Genomic DNA, 24,390 nt, shown 5'->3' on the forward strand with positions numbered 1-24,390 from the left:
CATGTGGATTTCTTTAAAGAGCAGGTGACAGGGAGCTGGCCTAGACTAATGGTGTGCAGGGGGTATTCATGGTGAGGGTTCCTGGAACATTTGCATAGTGCTCCAGGACCCAGAGTGGAACTGACAAGCTCCTTATCCCACAGGGCTCCTGCTGCGCTCTCTGGCAATGCCCTAAGCTCAGCTCTCTTGAGATGACACCCATCCCCCCCCACACATACCCAGCCAGGGTAGGGGCTGCTGGCTGGAGTCTCTTCTTCAAAGAATTCCAACTAAGGTCCAGAGCTTCCCACCTTCTCATCTCCTGGCCCATTCAGTGTGGATGGTCCCAGAATGGGACATTAACTGGCCCAGCTGGACTCCTGGCTCTATGGTTGACCCATATGGCCACAAAGAGGAGGAGGACAGGTGCAAGTCAGTGAGAAGCAAGAACACTACACTCTCTGGTAAGCATAATAATGAAATAAAGACATTTTCATGCATGAAAGTTCTCAAAAACTTTACCCCCAACCCCCACACTACTCTTAGGAAGCCATTGGAGGAAAGGCATTCTCCAAAGGAATAAATAAAATATGAAAGAAGAAGATATAGGCTGTAGGAAACAGACACTGAGGCTAGGCATAGTGGTACCCACATGTAATTCCAGCTATTTGGGAGGACTGAGGCGGGAGTATCATGAGTTCTAGGCCAGCCTTGAACTGAGACTCTCAGGGTGTGGGGAAGGCTAACCCAGTGTGGTGTCCTATTCCAGCACTCTTGAGAGGCTGAGGCAGGAGGATCAAAAGTCTGAATCCAGCTAGGCATAGTGGTATATGCCTGTAATTCCAGCGCTTGGGAGGCTGAGACAGGAGGATTCCTGAGAGTTTGAGGCCAGCTTGGGCTACATAGTGAGTTCAAGGCCAGCCTGAACTTCATAGTGAGACCCTGTTTCAAAAAAACCAAACAAACCACTCGATGGGATTCTACTTCCCCACTGAAACTGATATTCATGAATGAATTTTACCCAAACAGATAAGAGCTATCTTAGGTTGATGTCACTTCAAACATGAGGAATAAAAAAATATTCTTCACATTGATTCAGCAAACATCATTGAAATAAGAAGCAAATGAATGTGGAAAACAGTGTATGTTCCTATCATAAAAGTTTTTACAATACAAAGCTATAAACATATGGGAAAAATAAAAGGATATGTTTATAACCCTGAAATATAGAGACAAAATTCAAACATTAAAATGATTGAAAAATTTAGCTGGATATAGTGGCACATGACTGTAACCCCACTGAGGATTATGTGTTTAAGGCCAGCCTGAGCTACATAGCAAGATTGTCTCTCTCAACAAAAACAAAAACAAAAAGATTAAAAATTTTGGGCTAGAGTGGTAGCTCAGTAGTAGAGTACTGTGTAGCATGTGTGAGGTCTTGGGTTTGATCCTGTTATGGCTTGTGTCTAGATGTCCTCCAAAACCCTTATTTGGTCATATGTGGGGCTTTTTCAGAGGTGACTAGATCTAGACTGTTTGATGCTGGGATCAAGGGTGTGTGATTACTAAATTAGTCCTGATTGATTTGGCATAGTTCTTTGAATGGATAATGGGAAGGCCCTTCCTGGGTGTGAGTACTATCTGCATTAAGGGTAGGTAGCCTGGGTAGAATATAAGAGACAGGAAGAGGGCTGCTGTAGTTGCTGCTGCTGCTTTGCTGCTTCCATTGGTTTGCTACCTTCTGCCTGCCATGGACTGTTTCTCCTCTGCGACCGCCCTCTTGCCAAGGCCCACCTTGCCTTGGAGCCAGCCAACCATGAAGTGAAACCTCTTCAAACTGAGCTGAAATAAACCTTTCTTCCTTTAACTTTGGATGTTGGGTATTTTGTCTTAGCAATGAGAAAAATAATAAGACAGATCCCTAGCACTGCAGGGAAAAAAAGAGATTGAAAAATTGAAATATAGTGCAAAATGTGGTAGCACACACCTATAATTCCAGCCCTTGGGAGGCTGAAGCAGGAGGATTTCTGTGAGTTTCAGGCCAGCCTGGGCTACATAGTGAGACCCTGTCTAAAAAAAAAAATTAAAAAATGCAAGTAGGCTTCAACATACAGTTGAAGTCAGTAAATGTAATACATCAAATAAAGAGGTGCAAGGTCACAAACCACATGATCACATCAATAGACACAGAAAAGGCTTTTGACAAAATCCAACACCATTTCACGATAAAACCCCTGAGGAAAACAGGTATAGAAGGACCATACCTGATTATGATAAAAGCTATTTATGATAGACCAATAGCCAGCATCATACTAAATGGGGAAAAACTAGAAGCATTCTCCCTAAATTCAGGAACAAGATAAGATTTCCACTATCACCTCTTCTATTTAACACAGTACTTGAAACAGCCAGAGCAATTCAGCAAGAGAAAAAAAAATTAAAGGGATACATACAGGAAAAGAAGTACTCAAATTATCATTATTTGCAGATGATATGACGTTCTACATAGAAGACCCAAAGAACTCCAACAGTTATCTCTTAGAATTAATAACCAACTTCAGCAAAATAGGAAGATACAAAATCGACACAAAAAGCATTTGTGTACACCAACAATGAACAGAATGAAAAGGAAATTACAAAAACAATACCATTCACAGTAGTGTTAAGAAAAATGAAATATGTAGGAATTAACCTAACCAAAGAAGTGAAAGACCTCTACAAGGAAAACTACAGTACTCTGAAGATGGAGATTGAAGAGGAAAATCAGAAAATGGGAAGATGTCCCCTGCTTCTGCATAGGCAGAACCAATATTATCAAAACGGCCATACTTCTAAAACTGTTACATAGATTCAAAGCAATCCCAGTCATAATGCTAGCAACATACTTTACAGATCTAGGAAAAAAAATCCTAAAATTCATATGGAGTCAGAAGAGATCCAGAATAGCAAAAGTAATTTTGGGTAATAAAAGCAAAGCAGGTGGCATAGCAATATCAGACTACTACAAAGCAACAATGGTAAAACCTGCATGGTACTGGAACAAAAACAGACACATAGATCCATGAAACAGATCTCAGGTTACAGAAACCTCCCGACATAATCAACTGTTTGATTTTTGACAAAAGGGCAAAAACATGTTGGAGGAAAGAGCCTATTTGACAAGTGGTATTGGGAAAACTGGTATCTGTTTGCAGAAGAATAAAACTGGACCCTTCTCTCTACCATATACTAAATTAAAATAAAAATGGATCAAAAATGTAAATATTGGGCCAGGGATTTAGCTCAGTGGTTCTACTGCCTGCCTCACAAGTGCAAGGACCTGAGTTCGATCCCTGGTACAAAAAAAAAAAAAAAAGCTAAATATTAAAACAAACATTAGGGCTGGGGATTTAGTTCAGTGGTTCCGCTGCTTGCCTTGCAAGCAGAAGGACTTGAGTTCGATCCCTGGAACAAAACAAAAAAACAAACATTAAACCTTCTGGAAGATAAAACAGGTAAAACACACGAAAACATGTGCAGGAAAGGATTTCCTAAACAACTTCAGTCACAGAAGAAATAGGAGCAAGAATCAACATGGAATTATATCAGACTGAAAAGATTTCGTTCAGCAAAAGAGTCAATCAGTAGAGTGAAGAGACAACCTACAGAATGGTAAAAAAATTTTTGCTAGCTCGTCCTTAGAGGACTAATATCTAGAATACACAACTCAAAAAAATTAAAATAAGACCCAGTCAAGAAATGGGAAAGAGAAATGGACAGACATGCTGGGGATTTAGCTCAGTGGTTCCAATGCCTGCCTCGCAAGTGCAAGGACCCGAGTTCGATCCCCAGTACCAAAAAAAAAAACCAAAACAACAACAACAAAAGAAATGGACAGACGTTTCACAGGAAGAAATACAAATGGTCAACAAATATATGAAACAATGTTCAACATCTCTGGCCATTAGAGAAATGTGAATTAACACCAAGAGTCCATCTTACTCCCGAAAGAATAGCAAATCCTGGCATGATTAAAAGAAAAAAAGGAGCCTTCCTGCATTGTTGGTGGGAATGCAAACTAGTACAACAATTACAGAAATCAGTATGGAAATTTCTCAAAGAACTGAAATTAGAAATTCCATATGACTCAGCTATTCCCCTACTAGGTATCTTCCCCAAAGAGTTTAAGTCATCATACTACAGTGATACATACATACCAATGTTTATAGCAGCACAATTTGTAATAGCTAAATCCTGGAAGCAGCCTGTATACCCTCCAACAAATGATTGGATAAAGAAAATGTGGTATCTATATATAATGGAATTCTACTCTGCTATAAAAAATGACATATTTGTAGGAAAATGGATGCACCTGGAAAATATAATGTTGAGTGAAATAAACTAGACACACAAACTTAAATACTGTATGGTATCTCTCATGTGAGTGAGGCAAAGGACAAAGGAAATGATGAAGGATGGATAGAAAGGGACACAGGGACAGATCTCTTGTAATATGGAAATGGTTCAAGGGAACAAGAGCGAGTGGTGAGGAGGAGGGGAAGGGGAAATAAAAAGAATAAAGATATGCTAGGTACAGGAACCTAATAACTCCAATTAATGTAAACACTATATCCCATAACATGAGCTAACACAAATAATATCAACAAGTATGAAAAAGGGGAAAGGGGAACTGGAGGAGGAGTTGGGAAGGAGAGGGGATTTTTTAAAAAAGGAGACAAGCTGTAATATGTACATATAACAACTCCCCGAGATGACTAAACTGCGTGAATTACAAACATGTACTAATAAAAATAAAATTTAAATATATCAAAATCGAAAGCTTTTCCAAGGCAGTTCTCCTTTTCAGGATTGACCTATAGATTGACCTATAGATCATTTGAAACACACACACATGCACCTCAAACTTCAGGGGACTGACTGAGTCAAGGCATCAAGCTCTATGTTGAAGTTGGGAAAACTTTCCAAAATGTGCATGTGTGAAAGGTGAGAGACAGAGCGAATGTGTGTTTGAGAATCAGGGGCTGGGTGCAGAGTCAAGCACCTTCAGCCATACTCAGTATTCCTTCTCTGCTAGATGACAGAGGAAGGTAGAAGACATGGCCCAAAGGTTGGGGGTCTTAGAGACGTGGAGCTTGGGCATGGAGACTCCTCCCCAGTTTGTTAGGACTTTCTGCACCATGCTGGCCATTCTCGCTCAGCCTTGGCAGAGAGAGGCAAACGCCAGCCCCCTGGGCTTTTTCATTCCAGGCCACAGCCCACGTGTTCTCAGCCTGTGGCTCCACCTGCCTTTCTTCCCCTCCTTGGTGCTAGGCCTGGTGCATATTCATGCTAGGTGGCTATTCTACCCTGGACCACATTTCCCAGGCCCCGTCTTCTTCTGACAGCTTCCATTCTGCAGATGGCAGATGGCAGATGGCAGTTTCCTGGCTCCCCCAGACAGAATGAGTCACTCTTTGGCGCTTTGATCTCCCCTTTTAAACGAATGTATTTACTGCACTCACGGTAACTCACTGTTTACCATCTCCTGTCCCCAAGGCAGGTCATGGGTTGTGACTAACATTTATCCCTGTAGCCCCTTTTAACCCTACACAGATCACACATTTCTATGGTGGTCAAAGTCCTCAACATGTCCTGCACATGGATGCTGGGTCTCATCCTAAAGCAAAGTTTGGATCATATCACCCCCATCTCAAAATCCTTCCCCCGCTGAACTTCACCTTTGAAACTTCTTCAATTATTGGCATTCAAGGCCTTACAATGAGGGCTGATGATTATTACAATTGCAGAGGAAAAGTTCAGGTGAATGTCACTGAGTGAAATTGAGGGAAGCTGGTCTTAAACTGGGGGAGCTCAGTTCAGCAGGTAAGTTCCTCCCTCTCCTTTATGCCCTGACTGAACACATGTGTTGGTCCTGTCTTGGGCCTTAATGAAAAGGAAATGACTATATTCTTCCTCTGGCACTAGATATGGACTTGTTCTATTTCCTTCTACCCTAGCTGTGGTCTGATTTCAGTGGTGTGCTGGTTAAACTTTATTTTTTGTTTTTGAGACAGGGTCTCACTATGTATTCCAGGCTGACCTGAAACTTGTGATTCTCCTGCCTCAGCCTCCCAAGTGTGGGATTATAGGTATGCACTTACCACACTCAGCTGTTGGTTATAAAGTTTAACCACCAACTTCCTGGGAGAGAAAAAAAAAAGCTTGCTAATTCTGTGATGTAAATATTTTCATCATGGCCCAGTTCATGCCATCAATATAATGTCATTGAATATGGAATTGAAAATAAATGTGCTTGAGTCACGTGTAATGGTGCATTCCTATAATCCCAGTATTTGGGAGGCTGAGGCAGGAGGATCACCGAGTTCGAGGCCAGCCTGGGCTCCATAGTGAGTTTAAGATCAGCCTGAACTACATAGCGAGACACTGTCTCAAAAAAGAAAAGAACAGTAGCATACCATTAGCATTCACACCTTACCTAGTAGTAAAATGTAGTAAAATAGTAATGAATTTTGAGTATTTTCTATCTTTGTTGTTCATTAAATTGTAGGTTTAATGTTAATAATTACTATATTTATTTTATTTTTTGTGGTACTGAGGCTGAAATCCAGGGCCCTATGCATGCTAAGCATGGGCTCTACCAGTGAGCTAATCCCCTAGCCCCCAAAATAATGTTAACATCCATGTGGCAAAATTCCTGAGGTTTAACCATAGGCTCCAACTTGCCACTCTCATCGAATTCATGTTTTTGGTATGCCATTCTCACTGGATCCGTGTTTTTGTTTTTTCCCTCGCTTGGTACTGGGGATTGAACCCAGGGCCTTGCATAAGCTAAGCAAGCTCTTGCACAGAGCTGCACGTTCAGTCCCTTTTAAAATTTTTATTTTGAGACAGGGTCTCCTTAAATTGCCCAGGCTGGCCTCAAACTCGCAATCCTCCTGCTTCAGCCTCCCAACTAGCTGAAATTACAAGAGCGCGCCAGTTTTTTGTTTTGTTTTTTGTGGCATTCATTTTCCTTATTTTTCAAGGGGACTCAAAGCCAGAACAGCAAGGCTCAACCAGCCATCAGGGGGCGACAGATACCGGGCGATTGAAAGCTGGTGACTGGAGGGAGACCACAGGGTTCAGTCGCTGGGCTGCTTCTGTGTTCTCAGGACAATGCAGACGCCCTAGACGTGTCCTCGCACCGGGGCGCTGGCAGGGGCTTGGATCGCGGAGTGGCCTTTACCTAACCAGGTTCACCGCCCTTCCCTCTACATCATAGGGGCTCTCTTCCTGCACGGCCCGCTGAGAGGACCTCGAGACTGCGCAGACGCACCCCGGGGCTCTCAAAATCCGGCCTTTGCGGCCGGAAGTTGGCTGAACTTCCTCTAGCTGGGGATCCGAACAAGACGGTACTTTAATTGGCTGGAATTAATCATCTGGCAATTAACTTGTGTTTTCTCCCATATGAGCGTGGCTGGCTTAGTTTTAGCAAGGAAGGACCAGCGAGGAGAGCTTCCTCCTGACTTACCTTTAGGGCAGCAGTGCCTGGGGAGATGCAGAGGAGGAACCTTAGCTTCCTGCGGGGTTAGCCCCAAGGGCAGTGCCCTGCTTGGAGAGACAAGCTCAGGTTTGGATGAGGAAGCCTGGGTTCTCCTGGATCTCCCACTCTTGCATGACCTTGGACAAAACATTTAACTGCTGGGTCTTGGTTTCTTCACAGACACTGCTGCTGCCCTGACAGCTATTCCTCTCTTGTTGGCAGATGTGTCGGTCACCTTTCCCTTGTCAAATACTGGCTCCCAGACACCATCAAAACAACCACTGATAAAGATGAGTTTGTTGGTTACCAGGTTAAGAGGGACTTGGAAAAGTCTTAGGATGTAGGTGGGGAGGACAAAGTTGCCGTATTGAGGTTTGGGGATCTGGTATAAAGCGGGTCTTTTTGGGCCGGGGATTTAGCTCAGTGGCACCATGTCCACCTCGCAAGCTCAAGGTCCTGAGTTCGATCCCCAGTACGAAAAAAAACAACCTAAAGCTGGTCTTTTTTTTTTGGTACCAGGGATCGAACTCAGGTCCTTGCGCAGCAGGCAGCGAAACCACTGAGCTAAATCCCCAGCCCTAAAGCAGGTCTTTTTGATATAGGAAATAGTAACGGAGATGAAATATGAAATATCATATCTCCCAACCTATTAGCTATATGATACGCCGAGCCCTTGTTCTCTAAAAGTTGAAGAATGAATTCTAGGAACAACCGAGATTAAGAGCAGGAAGATAGGGGCCAGGGATTTAGCTCAGTGGTTTCGCCTTGCAAGGACCTGAGTTCGATCCCCATATCAAAAAAACCCAAAAACAAACAAAAAGAGTAGGAAGATATTTATTGATAAGAAAGCTCTTGAGGGGCAGGAGGGGTCCCAAGTGGATAGCTGGGGACCCCACTTTACAGAGGAGTTTTTTTGTTTTTGGGGGGTTTTTTTGGTACCGGGGATCAAACTCAGGTCTTTGCGCTTGCACAGCAGGTGGTGAAACCACTGAGCTAAATCCCCGGCCCTTACAGAGTTTTATAGAACAAAACCCTCATGGGGCACAGCTTTTATCATACAGTAAGGTTACAAATGTAGTCAGGTAATGGTGGTCTGATTGGGAAACAAGTCACATAGCAAGTATAGATGGAAAGAACAAAGATTTCTCCTAGGAAATGGTGGGTCCAGAGGTCTCTAGTCTCCCACTGGGGGGCTGATGTCTATCTAGACTTCATTAGGCCCAGTGTTTTTCCTCTGAGGAAGTGTGTGTCAGGTAAAAGGGCCAAAAACCAAGACCAGACCAGGCCACAACAAGACTTTATTAGGGGAATAGATCTACCGGGATGTCTCTGAACAAAGGAGAGACAAAAGCATTATGGCCGGGGAAGGGAGAGTCTTTTATAGAGACTGGGGTGGGGTTTGTAGGGGCTGAGGCGGGGTTGAGTGAGGTAGTAACTAGGGAATGGAGGAGCTGGTGACGTCACTAGCTGGTAGGAGGTGAGCGAGTATTAGATTACTCTCTAGGCGGAAACAGGGGCATGCTGGGAAGAAGGGTTTGTTCTTTGGTGGGAGCAACCGTCTTGGCATAATGTCACACAGGGGAGGGGGCAATGCACGATAGGAAGAGAGCAGCTACTATACATAATAGCTGCTGAGGTAGTGGGAGACCTATCAGTATGCAGGTCTGGTCATCTTGTCTTTATCTTGAGGCCTGGTCTCCAACAGCTTTGTCTCCTGCTTCAGCTGTGGTGTGTTTCACCTTTGTCCTGATTCTACTGAGGACCTAGCCCAATCTGACTGCCTAAAATATTTGTATTTAACTCAGTTGTCTATAATACTTTATAGCAAGACCTAGGTAGGGTTGGGCTAGGATCATGTTAGTTTAAGATTAAACACCTGATAATCTAGAATCCTTGGTCATAGTGCTGTAGGCCTGGTGTGAGGAGAGGGCTTCAGAGTCGCAGAGCTTTGTTTGATGTTACCTGTTGAAAAGTCGTGTGGTTTTAGGTAGATTTTCCTGAACTGAAGCAGTAAATTTATTTGCAAATTTGTCTTCCTAGACAGGTGTTTCCTGGAATAAAGTTACAACTATACAGTCATATTATTTTGTTTCAGCCAGTGTGTGTTAGAGTTCTCTGTTACTTGCACCCAGAGGAATGCATTTATGGTTTCCTCCTGTGTAAAATGGAGATCATGTTGCAGGGAGGGTGAGGGAGGGTATGGGAGTGCAGTAAGAAGGACAAACTTTGACAGTGTTGTAGCTTTTTGGTCTTATAACAAAGTAAGGCTTACAAAAAAGTTCTGAGTCCTGAAAATTGATTGATTAAGTGTGTGTGTGTGTGTGTGTGTGTGTGTTTGAGACAGGGTCTCATTATATAATTCAGCCTGGTCTTCAACTCACTATGTAGCCCAGGCTGGTCTGGAACTCAGGGCAATCCTGCCTCAGCCTTCTGAGTGCTGGCATTATAAGCATGTGCCACACACCCAGCTCTGGAAACTAATTCTTACTCTCAAATGGGAGCTGCCAAGTAGAAATGAATAGGTATTTACTCAATGTCTTCCAAACATAACTGTGTCAACTAGTCAACTGCAACTCATGCCATGGTGAAGAATCTATGGCACCCATGCTGCAGCATGCTGTTTGTGTCATCGAAAGCTTTAAAAGGTTCACCATCACTGACATGTAGCTATACTTGTACTGCATTTCCTCCACAGAGAGGGTGCATGTTCATGTGTTTGAAGCCACGTAGTGAGGGCTTCAAACCTAAGAATGATTCCAGGCTTAAGAGGATCTTAAAAAGGCCCTGTGATGTTTGAGTCCTGGGCTTCCTACCTCCCAGCCATATGAATGGGGGCAACTCCTCTCCCTGAACTCATTTCATCATATGTACAGTGGGAAGATGCTGCTTTGGGCAGAGTAAGGAGGTTGAAGTGAGGTAGTATATTAACAACAGCCAGCAGTTGTTTGAACAGAGCCTCAGAGGATCCTGGAGGCAGCTTTAGTTCTGAAAATTGTGATCTGGGACAACAAAGCCTACAAGAGACTTTGAGTCCATAAGAGAACCCGGAGGATTTATCAGGTTGAGGGAAAGCAGGAAAAATAAAGATGCTATTAACCACTGTCCCAGCCCAGGGAGCTGGAACTTGTTTGGGCCTGACCTGCACTGAGCTGAATTTAACAACCAGGGCTTTACAGACATGAAACAGTCAGAACAGGTGTGCTGGAGGCACTGGAGGCCCTCTGTCTCAACATGCATTAAATCTCTAATTGCTAGGTTTTGGAAGAAGTCTAGTGCAGGGAGTGGAGCAGATGGGCCATAAGGGGCACCTGGGGGCTTGAGGAAGTGGCTCTCTACCTACCCATAGTTGGTAGCCACTTGGTCCTGTCACAGCAATGGCAGAAAGTCTGACAAGTTTAGAGGAACCTGGGACTACCAGAAGTGGGAGCAAGAGCAGATTGGCAGTATATACCAGTGCAAAGCAAGCACAGGTGAGGAGTTGATTCTAATGGAGGAGGGGTGGGGGAGCTCTCTGGATGCTGCCAGTCCCTGACACCTAAAGGCTGGGGTCTACTTGTAGAGCCTGATGCCAAGGTCTCTTCAAGGTTTGAGTTGCAACCCATGTAGAACTTTGCTAGGTTTTCTGGTACCTCTACCTTTTGGATTTGGGGAAATCCTTTTCCTGTTTCTGGCTGAGGCATGTCCTGTCCTCAAATCACTGCTCTTATTTTTTTTTTTTTTTCGTAACAGATCTTGAGACCAAATCATTAGCAACTGAAAAAGTACTTCTTGCCTTCAGGGCAAGAAAGACAATCTTCAAACCTCACCAATATATAAAGGGAAATATTTGCATTTTATTTTTCTATGGTAAAGAAAGAGAATTTTAAAAATCATCACACAGCCTTTCCTGAGCTAAGTTTGATAACGTGTATTATTTATTTATTTATATATATTTTGGTACCTGGGATCAAACTCAGGACCTTACCCTTGTGAGGCAGGTATGGCACCACTGAGCTAAATCCCTGGCCTGATAATGTATTATTAAAAGCTGCGGGCCAGGGATTTAGTTCAGTGGTTCTGCCACCTGCCTCGAAAGCGTAAGGCCCCGAGTTCAATCCCTGGTACCAAAAAAAAAAAAAACCAAACCAACCAGTATAAAAGCTGCAAATAGGTTCATAACCTTTGACCTAGTGGTTTCCCTTCTAGGAATATAGCTTGAGGAAGTAGAGTTGGTTTCAAAGACTTTTGAAAAAGTTGTTTTATTGACACTTTATGCAACAGTAAAAGGAATGAATGTTCAGTTTCAGAGGGCACAGGCTTGAGTAAACTGATAGATTCCTCCCCTTAAAATGCCTGCTACATATAATGGGTGCCTTCTCCTTCCCATAATGCCCCATTTCCCACCACAAGGTTCCCTTTTTTTTTTTTTAGGTTCCCTTCTTCTTCCCATAATGCACTGCATTCCCACCTAAGACCCAGCCCCAAGATGCCTTCCTTCTTGCCCAAACTGGTTTTCTTCTTCCCATGATGCAGTGTTTCCCACCTAAACCTAACCCCCAAAATGGCTTCTCCCACCAAAAAACAACCTTCTTTTTCACAACATCCTCCTCTTCCCACCAAAAGAGTAACCTGATATTTGCTCCCTCCCTGGCAACTAGTGATGTCACAAGTTCCTCCAATCCCTTGGTGACGTGCCTCACAAACCCTCTAATCCCTCACCATCATGTCACCCAACCCCCTACCCCTAACTGCTATAAAGGTGCTCCAGTCCCTGCCATGCTGCTGCACTGCTTTGTTCAGAGGCAGCCCAGCAGATTGTCCCTTCTCCTTAATAAAGGCTTGTTATGATACTGGTCTGGTCTTGGTTTTTGGCTCTTTTACCTGACATATGATATGATACATTATGTTATCAATGGCACACATACACCAGGAGAGAGATATTAACAGCTAACTGAGAAAGGAATTAGGTTTATATAGGTATTGGGGGGGCTAAGGAATCTGGGGCGAAATGTTTGTGATTGAGTCCAAGGACAGTCAGCACAGGTATGTGTAGACAATCAATGGACTTTTCTGTTGTCTTCTGTTTACTGAGAAATAGCCTTTGTTTGCTGAAAGTGGCCTATTTGCTTTTGTCCTGTTGATTTGTGAAGGATTCACTTAGGTCAGGCATGACACATTATACAATGGAATATTATATAAACATGAATAATCATGTTATTAATGAAGCGTTCATTGACATAGGAAGATGCTAAACTGTATTAAATTTTAAAAGCAGATTAAAATAATAAGCAGGATGATTCTAATTAGATATCTTGTAGGCAGTTAGACAGGGCCAACCCTCCAGGAGTCAATACAGAAGACAATCCAGACACATTCACTGAAGGTCAGCATTATAAAAAGAGGAAAAGTACTACACTCACTTCCCCTAGGGATAAATAGCAGTGATTGATATTCTAAAAAGGCATCAGTCTTCCTAGCCCATTTCCTTTCCAGAAATTTCTTGTTTATTTTACATATGCTTACTACGTGACTTCTTTTCCCATTTGATCCCCATTTAATCAATATTACCTGGGTAACTGTGCTTGTAACCTTATTGGTTGATCATAATTTTGTCTCACCTTATGCCCACCTTGTGATTTCTCATTGGATCTTTTTTTTTTTTGGTACTGGGGATTGAACTCGGGTCCTTGCACTTGCACAGCAGGTGGTGAAACCACTGAGCTAAATCTCCGGGCCTCTCATTGGATCTTATTAGTTGGCTATAGTTTTGTTCCACTTTGTACCTGTCTTACCTCAGGGCTTTGCTCCATAAAAATCCCCTGGAAAACAGGGCCCAGGGCAACCCACTTTTTGGGTGTCCCCTCCTGTCCCTCTCAGGCAGGAACTGTCTTTCCTTCAATAAATCTTCCTTACTCTTAACTTCTGTTGTTTTTAGAATTCATTCTTCAATTTTAGAGAACATGAACTCATGTTTCAGATATCTAGCAGGTTGGGAGTTATAATATTTCCCTTTGTTTGGATTATTTTTGCTTATTTGGATTACTTGGTGCTGTATATCATTTTCTAATAATATAAAAATAAAATATATAATCAATAATCATTAATTAAATGAAACATTTTTATCAATTAATTGATAAAACAAAATAGAGGAACCATTTTATACCAGGCACTGAGGATATAAAAATGAGGTATTAAATAATTTTCAGCTGGACATGGCAGTGCTACCCTATAATCTCAACCTTCAGGAGGCTGAAGTAGGAGGATTGCTGTGAGTTTGAGGCCAGCCTGGGCTACATATCAAGCCCAAGGCCAGCAGCAAGATCCTGTCTCAAAAAAATGAAAAAATAAAAATAATTTTTTAAGAGAGAGAGAGATCTCACTCTGTAATTCAGGCTGGCCTTTAACTCACCATGTAGCTCAGGCTGGCCTTGAACTTATGGTGATCCTCCTACTTCAGCCTCCCAAGTTCTGGGATTACAGATGTGGGCTACCACACCTGGCTCTAAAAGTAATTTTCAAAAAGGTAAAAATATGACTTTCAAATGAGCATGTGTCAAAGATTTTAATTCATTGATGAATAAGGAAACCAGTAATATGTTAAGACTGGTCATCTGAAGGAATGACATCCACACAGGAAATATGGAATATTGAATGGATACAAAACTGGTCATAAAATATCACGTCTGGAATCATCAAACAAGATGGAGGGGAAAATCTATAAAATAGCCAAGTCACAGACAAAGGCACAAAGAACCTCATAGATCAGATAACTCTAAAGAGCCTGCTACATGATGCTCAACATCCCTTTGAATGGGCACTTAACACTTCCTTTGTCCGTTTCATATTAATTCAGTGTCTCCTAACAAGCAATGACAGTTCCTATCCTAAAGGAGTCTATGATCTGCAAAACAAGTTTATGAGTAAATAAGCATATTTTAACAGCTTTAATGAGAGAAATGAACAGGCTACTAGTTCTTAAAGGACAATTTTCCCTAAAAGGTAGAACTGTGCTTTCCTAAAATCATCTCCAAGATGCTATTTATCAGTTAATGACAGAATCAGTAAAGATACTGCCATATGTTTTCTGTTTGCTTGTCTTTTGTTTTTTTGTTTTGTGAGACAGGGTCTCCCTTTTGTAGTGCAGGCTGGCCTTGAACTCACTATGTAGCCCAGGATGGCCTCAAATTTGTGGCAATCCTCCTGCCTCAGCCTCCGGAGAGCTGGGATTACAGGTGTTAGCCATCATGCCTGGCAGCAATGTATTCTTTTGAGGCCTCAAAGCACCCCATGGAAAACAAATGAACTTGCTGATGGAGGCAAAGCTGGCACTATCTGCTATGAGACACAGGTTTCATTTCTGTGAAGAATTGTTTGCTTTACTACAGTTTCCTGCCCATTAACTTCTGTCTCTATGCACCTTGTTGGTTTCTAATTAGACACCTCTAATCAGAGACAAACGAGGACCACACCCCAGGAGCGGTGACAGTGCAAAGGCAGAGCAGGGGCAGATGGCTCAGAGCTCAAGGGAGACCAAGAGGCGTTGGATCTCCTTCTAGGAGTAGCAGGTGCTGTTAGAGTTTTCAGCTGAGATGTGGCAAGATCTAATTTGTGTTCAGCGTCTTAGAGCTGTGGGGAACAGAGATTGCAGGAGTCTGTTCAGTGTCCGTCATGGCTGGCAGGGCTGTGCCATAGAGAGAAGGAAGCGCCTGGACCCAGGGGCTTGTTCCGGTCTGCAGCTTCATGAGTCCTGGAAGGAGGTGGGTGAGATGGAGGAAGAGAATGAGTAAAGCATGACTCCTGGGCTGGAGGCTGGCTAGGGGGGTGGTGGTGACACTTCCTGAGCTGCAGAATCCTGGAACAGAGTCAGGGTGGGCGAGACTCCCTGAGCTCCTAGCTTAAGATGCCTGTGGAAGCCCAAGTCCTGGTGTGAAGATCACGACTTGAAGGAGCAGCTCCAGGGTGGAAGGGGGCGCTGCACAGTGGCAGCTGCCAGCTGACTCTCCATGCACATCTGCCTCTCTCCACCCAGGCACTGTCCACCGCCTTTGGGAGAAACAACCACACTCTGACTGGCCTCCAGCTCATTAGTAGCAATTAACAGAGTCACTGATTTCCCTGGAGGGAAGAGGGGGAAAAGGAACTCAGTGGGAAGTGGCTCCCCACCCTGTGCAGGTGCCCAAGCTGGTTTCTCCATGCTTCCACTCCTTCCTTTCCAGCAGGCATGACATGGAGGCAAGTCACCTTGGGGCTAGGTCACAGCTCAGAGGTCCCCACAGGCAGGGATCTGTGGCCCAGCTCTGTGCCCCTCTCCTCTGAAATGAAAGTGGGGCCTCTCACTCTGGCCCAGCACCCCTGTGTGGCCAAACGTGTGGCCTACCATCTCCTCTGACACTCTGTGTCTGGGAGACAGCCCTGGCCCATGACCTCTGATCTCAAGATCCTGCCTCCTGTCCTGTGAGTCACCATGAGTCACCATGAGTGTGCGGAGCTGGTCAAGGGCACCCTGAGAGACATGCATCCTGAATGGCAGTCCTGTGGTGCCACCTGCCACGTTTCTCTGAGGCCACTCTGGCTCTGTTCCTGTCCTTCTCAACTTAGGCAGACCCTCCACCGCCGGCTTGCTTCTGGTTACTGAGATCCTCAGAGCTGGAGCCGGAGAGGGGATGCTTTGACTGCTCGTCTGATACCAGCACCTGCTGCCTCTGTGGTAGGTGGGACTCAGGGCTGGGGTATTATGTACTCAGTGGTGACCTGTTGGTAGCATTTGCTGATTTCCATCCCACCAGCATGACTGATCTCAAGATGCTACCAGAATGCCAACCACTTGCAATTTCTAAAATCTTTGAAAATTTAACTATCAGCTCTTGGTAGCCATCAGAGCCAGCATGAACACATCCCGTTCATAACCATGTCATCTTAAAGACAGACAAAGTGAAGGGGGCCCAAAATCCCCTGTGATGAATTGCATGAGCCAAGTCATCTGAGAGGAGGAAAGTCTTGTGTGGTGGCCATATGAGAAGTCTTCCATCAACCTGAGGAAGTGCATAGGGTGGAAATGGGAATTGGGGATAGGAGTCCTGGCATTCAGTGATATTGTGGGACAACTGGTCACTACCTTCTTCTCTGGATTCCCAATCCAGCCTGGTAGGGTATTTTTGTATGAGAACCACAGGAGTCAGTGTGGCAAATGTGAGTAACTTCACAGAAATCCAGGGCACATCCAGAGAGAAAGGCTGTAAACAAAACTTAGGAGAGCACTCTAGGAAAAGAAGGAAAACTCAAGGAAGCTTCTATAGACTAGATAAGTGAGGCATAGAGAAGCAGGTATCAGTGCCGCTTCATAAAAGGCCTGAATGGGGTGGGGATTAGCTCAGTGGTTCCGATGTCTGCCTCACAAGGGAAAGTTCCTGAGTTCAATCCCTGGTACCAAAAAAAAAAAAAAAAAAAAAAGGCCTGAAGGTCTTACTATACTACAAGAACTCACCGTACTCTATATTTCAGGAAGGCATCAGCCAGTGTGAGGATCCATGGAGTCAGGGAATTATCACTCGGATTTTACAAGCCCAGCATCGAGAGTTAGACAGCTGGGGCTCTGCTTAGAAAGTGTGGGTGACTAGGTGTTAGGGTTGAAGAAGGGCCCAGACAGGAAGGATCTCTAAGAGAGGAGAAAGGAAGGCTGGGCACAGAAAGAGATATTCAACCTCAATTCCAAATCTGTAATTTGAAGGCAAGGCCAAGGAGAAAGACCTCATGGTTATAAGATGGAGAAAACTTCATTCCTCAGAATTTCAGGTGGTGGGTGGGAGGGCAGACTGGCCCAAGGAGAGGGCTGCTCCCCATAAAAGGAGCTGTGGGGTGGGAGGTGCCTGCACCACTCAGCTTAGTGTCTTGGTCCTGCCAGAAGAAAGGACTCAGGGAGGTTGCAATGTGTGGCCCCTTTCCTGCCTTCCCCAGGTTTTCAGGAGTCAAGTGTGACTGAATTTCTCTCTTGGGAAGATCTAAGAAAGCCCTTAGGGGCCTGGGTAGAGGCAGAGAAAGATTCAAAGTCAGGGGCTATGGGGGCCACAGATCGCTCCGGATGGGGTTGGAGTCCAGCAGGACCAAGTCTCCAGGAGGCAGGGAAGCTGGGTGGTGTGGAGGTTCCCAGGACAGTGATTAGGTGAGAGGAGAGACATCCCCATGGGAAGGTGGCAAAATGAGTGTCATTTCAGTCAGTGACTCAGTTTCCCCAGGCCAGCCAGGGCAGGCTCCTCAAAGCTGTTTGTGTCCCAGAACATCTGCCCACAGATGGGCACTCAGCCTGTGAGACCACTGGCCCTTCCATGTGTGGTCATGACAGGCATGGTGCTGCCAATGGAGCCTCTCACAGAGGGAAAATAGGCCTAGACTGCAGGAAGAAGCTTAACTTGGATCACCTAAGGAAGGGACGGAGCATCCTCTAGGTCCCAGGCACTGCCCTTCAAGAGCAGGGTCAAAACCTCAGGTGCTGGTCCTTTGGTTCATGAGCGTGATGATTGGGTGTTCATGCCATATGCATGAGATGTGCTTCCCTCAAACCTTGTTACAAAGTTGGCACATTATCCATATGACCTGAACTTGAAAGAAAAAAAAAAAACTCAGGTGCAGCCAGGCATGCTGGTGCACATCTGTAATCCCAACACTCTGGGAGGCTGAGGCAGGAGGATCCTAAATTTGAGTCCAGCCTGGGAAACTTAGAAAGACTCTGTCTCAAAATTTAAAAAAAAGTGTGAGAATGTAGCTCAGTGCAAAGGCTGGGATTCAGATTCAATCTCCAGTACTAAAACAAAAACAAAACAACTCATGTTGTCCTAAGACCGGGTGGACCCAGGGCAGTGGCCAGGGTCACAGAATGGGGTGGGTATGAGGACTCTGCTGGAATCAGGGACAACCCTTCCCAGTGGGCCCAGAGCTGCCTACTTCCCATGAAAAAATTGGGAACCCAGATTTTTAAAGTGTAATGAAATGTATGTAACATAAGAATTACCATTTTGATCTTTTTTCTTGTTAGGTGTGCATTTCAGTGGCATTGACCACCCTCATGTGTGCACACTCATCACCAGGACTTGTCATCCCAAACCAAAGCTCTGCACCCCACGCACAAATGCCCCGCTCTTCTCCCCTGCACCTGTCCCTATCTTTCCCTTCTGCTTTGTGAGCTTGACCACTCTGGGTGCCTCATATAAGTGAGTGATACTTGTCCCTTTGTGTCTGGTTTCTTTCACTGAGACAATGTCTCCACTGTTCTTCCATGTTATAGCACACATCAGTGCTTCATCCCTTTTTATGTCTGAGTACTACTCCATCGTGTGGGGCTACGTGTTGTGTACCCTCTTGCTAGATACAGGTTGCTTCCACTTTGGGCAGTTGTGAAAATGCTGCTGCAGATATTAATGTGCACTCTCGCATGTTCACAGCAGGCATCATTCAAAATTTATACTTGTAAAACGAGGACTTGCCCGACTAAAAACTCCAAAATCAGGGCTGGAGTATAGCTCCACAGTAAAGCACTTGCCTAGCTTGCTCAAGGCCCTGGGTTCTATCCTCAGAACAGCCAAAAAATAAAAATTAAAAATTAAAAAAATTAAAAGACCAAAAGGCCCACTGGAGGCCTGGACTCACACCTGGTTCTTCCTTGGCCTTAGAACAAACCCCTAAACCTAACAAGGAAACAGGCTTCTAGCAGCCAAGCAACTTGCCCAGAGTTCAAACCCAGTTCACACCCAGGGTTCCATGTCTTGCCTTCTGCCTCCAGCCTGCTGTGAGGCAACCTTTCCTTGCAGAAGACACAGCTATTACCTCCTGGCCAGTGTGGAATTTTATGAGCATCTAACTGCAGAAGAGAGGGCCAGTTCCACACTGCCGGCTCTCTGCTTGGCTTGTATCTCTACATGGCTCTCCCGTTCGTGACCCTTTGTAGGGGATCCAAGTGACTTCCAAGTCACTTCCATCTCCCACCCCCCAAATCTCCAGCTTGGGACTGGACCTGAAATGCTCTGCCTGCCTCTCCTGGGTAGCCATGAAGAGGAGCCTGTCATCCGGGGTTCGGGGCAGAGGTACCACCTAGGGTGACCAGCTCTCTCGGTTCACCTGAGAATGTCCTCATTTTAGAACTGAGAGTCCCTTGTCCTGAGAAGCTCATCTGTCCTGGGAACACTAGAACAACTTGCTCATTGGCACTGGCCAGCCACTTGGCTCCATTTCCAGGGTCCCCAGGAAGTCCTCGCCTCAGTGTCTCCCTGGACACAACCCTACCCTCCACACCTGTCTCTCTTGTCCTTTTCTATGACTCCAATCCCGGTCAGACTCTGGCACCTCCCTGCCCCAGGACAGAGGCTCCTTCCCGGGGCCCATGGGGACCTTGCCGGCTGGTGGCTACATCCGAGTATCCAGGCTCTGTGTCCCATCTCTGAGCCTCATGGCCAGGTCTTCTAGGGGCTTCCTGCCGGGGCTGGCCAGTCCCTTGTTCTGGAATGTTCTCTCCAGCAGATCCCTGGGCTCCTGCACCTCTCCTTTGTCCTGGTTCTCATCCATTTCGCATTAAGGCTGTGTCTTTGAGGCTGGATCCGTGAGGAGCAGGGGTGTCTGCAGGGGTCACTGCCCATGTGGCCTCTGACTACAGGGCATCGCCTTGTGGGCGCCTCAGCAGCCCAAGGCAGTGGCCCCACCCTCCATCTGGATCCTAGTTCCCCTCAGGCCCAACTCTCCCAGGTCTCCTCTTAGGGAAAGGTCCAGAACAAGCCCCTCTCCCCACCACAGGGCCCTTACCCACTGTCTGTCCTTGGCCTGAATGTCCTCTGTTTCATCCTTGGCCTCTGCAGTGAGCTTTTTGTTTTTGTTTTTGTTTTTGTTTTTTGGTACCAGGGATCGAACTCGGGTCCTTGTGCTTTCGCAGCAGGTGGTGAAACCACTGAGCTAAATCCCGGCCCCTGTTTTTGTTTTTTTTTTAATGGGGATTGAAAGCAGGACCTTTACACTGAGCCATATCCACAGGCCCTTTGGTATTTATTTTTTAAAATTAAAAAATTTTTTTTTCTGATACCAGAGATCGAACTTGGGACCTTGCACTTTCACTTTTTTTTTTTTTTTTTTTCTTTTTTCATGCAGGGGCTTGAACTTGGGACCTGGTGCTTGTGAGGCCGGCACCGGAATCACTGAGCTAAATGCACTTTCGACACAGGTGGCAGAACCACTGAGCTAAATCCCCAGACCCCTTTGGTTTTTATTTTGAGACAGGATCTCACTGTCACTGACTTGCCTGGCCTGGGCTGGCTTGAATTTATGGTGATCCTCCTGCCTCAGCCTCCCAAGTGCTGGGATTACAGGTGTGTGCCAACATATCTGCCCTGATTTACTTGTTTATTTGTTTGGAGTTTTTTTGGGTTTTTTTTTTGGTACCGGGGATCAAACTCAGGACCTTACGTTTGCCAGGCACGACCACTGCCACTGAGCTAAATCCCCATTCCTGATTTACTTGTTTTTAAGATTCTGTTTCATCCAATGTCCTTGGTTTGTTCACCACAGTGTCTCTTCAGCTCAGGACAGTGCCCAGCACACAGTAGGTGCTCAGTAATGCTTCTTGATTGAATGAGGGCAAGGAGTCCCTTCGTTTTCTTTGATTATTCCAGGGCTAAGCACCATTTCCTGCAGGAGTAGGTGGTGCCTAGTGGCCTTTGGCTGGATAATGAATAGATACCCTTGTTCAAAACATGGCCCGACTCCTGGGCCCACATCTGAACCACCACTGTAGTGAGTCACTTCTCTGGCTTAGTGTCAGTTCTGGGCTGTCAGCATGCAAATGCCAGCGGGCCCATCAGTCATCAGCAGCTCAGTGTGAATTGATCAATGGCCCTCAGCCAGGCTGGTGGGGACATGGTGTGGGTGGCAGGGGTGGGCAGCTCATCCACCTTGTGCACAGTGGGTCGATGCCCAGCCAGGGTGCCCGTGTGAGCTGGCCGTGTGGTAGGTGCTCGTAAACATCTTGTTGAATGAATGTTGAGTCATGCCGGGGTCTCCACCCCCAGCCTTTGGGGACTGTGCCTTCCACACCCTGGAAATCGAGGAACCAGTCTCTGGGGCTCTTCTCTAGGACCCATGCCAGGACATCTTCTCAGGGCTTCTTCCAACTGCTGCAGGACCCTTCTCCTTGACTTTCTCCTGGCCACCCCATCTCAAGGATTGCAACATTTTGGGGCACATGCCTGCCCCCTGGGTCCCCAGAGGATGGGCCAAGTATTAGGAGTGGAGAAGGAACTGGGGAGGGCAGAGAGAAGAGGACACCCTCATACTTGTGTCTTCCACACTTATTTATTCTTTTAACAAACATTGCTTGAGACCCAGTGTGCAGCAGGCACCAAACTCAGTCCTGAGGATCATGGGAAATGCCCCTTTTCACACCACCTGTGGCTCAAAGAGTCACATAGTACACAGCACAGGGCACAGAGTGGCCCTCTAGCATCTGTGCCACTCCCCCATCCCATTGCTTGCCACCTCCAGGACATTTTACGCACTGCTGGTCACCTGGCTTTCTCCTGGGGAAGATGTAAGCTTCCTCAGCACAGAACCCATGTCCTGGTGCCCAGCACAAGGTGTGTATACAGCAAGTGCCCACAGAGTGTTTGTGGAGGGAGCTGGGGAGACCAACCACCTTCTTTTCAGAGGGCTGGAGGAGCATGGAGGCATGGTTGGCATGGTGCAGAGGCAGCGCTGGCCAGGGAGCAAGTGGTGTTTCTGCTCGGATGCCACTGGGGCCTCACCTCGGCCTCTCAGCATGGTGCTTTCCTGCAATGACACCCAGAATCTTGGACAGAGGGCGTCAGGGGCTCCTGTGCTGCTGGGTGGTGGGGCCTTCAGCCTGCTGTGTGACCTGGAGCTGCCTCCAGCACAAGCAGGAGGCTTTGCCTACCTGAACTATGGGGAAGGCTGCTGGTGCAGATTCTTACCCTGCCCTTGGGATGGAGAGGGTGGGCAGCATGGGAGTAGCAAGCATGGAGCTACATCCTTGCAGGACGTAGGGCTGGGCTTAGTGGTCCCATCTCTCTCCCAGCCTCTGCTCCCATCTCCCCTTCACCCCTGGTGATGTTCCCATACCTTCTGGCTTGTTCTCGGGCTGGGTGTCCATGGCCTCTTCTTCCTGGCAGCTTTTCTGGTGCCTTCTCTGCTTCCTCCCCCAGCCCTTGTGACCATGGACAACAACAATGACTTGCCTGTGGGACTGAGGTCCATTGAGTCTAAGCCCAACAGCATAATTCCAGGATCAGGGTCAAACCCAGGCTCCATCTCTCACCTCAACCTCCCCAAGATGCCTTATTTTCCTGTCTGCAGCGTGGAGATGCTTAGGGAATTTGCAGGGTGCACTACGCTCTCCTAGGTGGCAGCGTGACATTTTACTCAGCAGGAATGGATGGAAACTTGTAGGTTTGGGAGGTGACACCTGCTCCTGGATGGGGTAGGGGTGTCACGAGCACAGGGTGTGAGTCAGGGAAGCTGGCACCTGCCCTACCCAGCCCCACAGGGCAGCCTGGGCCCCAGCTCTTGAAGCCCCTGGGGTCTCAGGACATGGAGGTCCCAGCCCTAGTCCTCTCAGGTAGCCCTCAGAGTGCCACAAGCTGTGGGCACTGGGGTTGGCCTTGCCCAGGTGGCCACTGGCTCCTCCTCTTCTCAGGGATCCAGGTGAGGAGTCAGGTCCTCTGGGCATCCTGGGGACAACAGTAAGGTGTCCCGGGATGTCTGGGCCATTAGCCCGGGACCCATTGTGCGTGACCACTTGGTCTGAGTCACAGCCTTCTGGGAAGTGGGTTAACGGGATTCCAGAGCCCCAGGTTGGGCCCAGTCCGTCCCAGTCTGAGCCCCAGCAGTGTGGCCCCTGTAGGTGGGAGCCGTCGTCACTGAGCTGGTGCTTTTTGCCAGCCCCCAACACCTGGTACAAACCTCAGCTACTCCAGAGTGGCTTCTCCCCAGCCTGGACCCCCTTCAATGTCCTGAGGACTTTTCTGTGCCCTCTTGGACAGTCCAGGCCACAGCCCAGGCCCCCAGGCCCAGCTCCTTTTACCTGCTCCTCACCCCCTCAGAAGCACAGAGCCCCCAGCCTCTGTAACGGCTACTTCCTCCCCATGGCCCCACCTCCTCTGTGACCCACAGCCTGGGTGGCCCAGACTGAGCCACCTGGGAGACCAGTCCAACAGCATTCCACCTGCCAGGATAAAACCTGGGGTGACCTGCAGGGACTCTACTCACTATAGCCTCCCTGCCTCCCCTCCTGCCAGTCCCCACCAGCACAGCCTCTGTTCCCTCAGTTCCCTCAAGATCACTGTTCCTTCAAGATCACTGGCTGGGCCCCGCTCCCCCCCGCCCCCCGCCCCAGCATGGTGGTTTCCAGATCTCTCCAAGCCCTGGGTGGGGGCTGTCTCGGGAGCCTCATCCCCCTGCTGCTTCTGGTTTCCACAGGTGAGTCTTGGGGACCCTGTGCCCCTCCCTCCCCTCCTCTGCCCTCTTCTTCTCTCTAGGGTCACCTCCTCTCTCCCTGCAGCTCTGAACCTTCCCTCTGGGCCTTGCCTGGAGAGGGTCTGCCCCTTTCCATTCTCATCACCTTCCTTTGGGCTCTCTCTCTTCCTGGCACCTTATTTAGCAGTACTTCAGTCTCCCCCCACAGCCGTGAGGACTAGTGACAAGCACAGGTGAACGCTCAGTGTGCTTCTTTCTCACAGTTGTTGTCACCAGCTTTGAGTCTCCTCCCTCTTGTTTCTCTCCCCATCTCCTCTTGCTCCTCTGTGCTCCACCTTGGGTCCGTTGGCCGTGCTCTGGGGCAGCCCTGTCCAGGTCTCAGGGAGCTGGGAGAGGAAGCTGAGGCCTGGGGCTGTGGGTCCTGTGCCTTATTCTCCCCATTCTCCTGT

The 24,390-nt window shown here is 46.8% G+C and overlaps 1 protein-coding gene and 1 non-coding gene across 4 annotated transcripts in view; both read left to right on the top strand.

The window, feature by feature from the left end:
- The first annotated feature begins 1,994 nt into the window (after positions 1–1,994).
- Prss22 (serine protease 22) overlaps positions 1,995–24,390 on the top strand; it is a 48,265-nt gene continuing 25,869 nt past the window's right edge. For 2 of the 3 annotated variants that reach the window (XM_087203104.1, XM_087203105.1), the window contains exon 1: positions 1,995–23,944. In XM_087203104.1, coding sequence (XP_087059230.1) covers positions 23,863–23,944 — 82 coding nt within the window. In that variant the 5' untranslated portion in view covers positions 1,995–23,862. The remainder of the gene's footprint in view (positions 23,945–24,390) is intronic. The other variant, XM_004864660.4, reaches the window with a different exon arrangement.
- Positions 17,970–18,071, top strand: LOC147820954 (small nucleolar RNA U13). Its single transcript, XR_015448014.1, has one exon. It is a non-coding gene; the product is annotated as a small nucleolar RNA U13 (small nucleolar RNA).

This window comes from Heterocephalus glaber, unplaced genomic scaffold, assembly GCF_053883595.1.
Source record: "Heterocephalus glaber isolate CG9 unplaced genomic scaffold, H.glaber_assembly_v1.0 deba00001781, whole genome shotgun sequence".
Lineage (NCBI taxonomy): Eukaryota > Metazoa > Chordata > Mammalia > Rodentia > Bathyergidae > Heterocephalus > Heterocephalus glaber.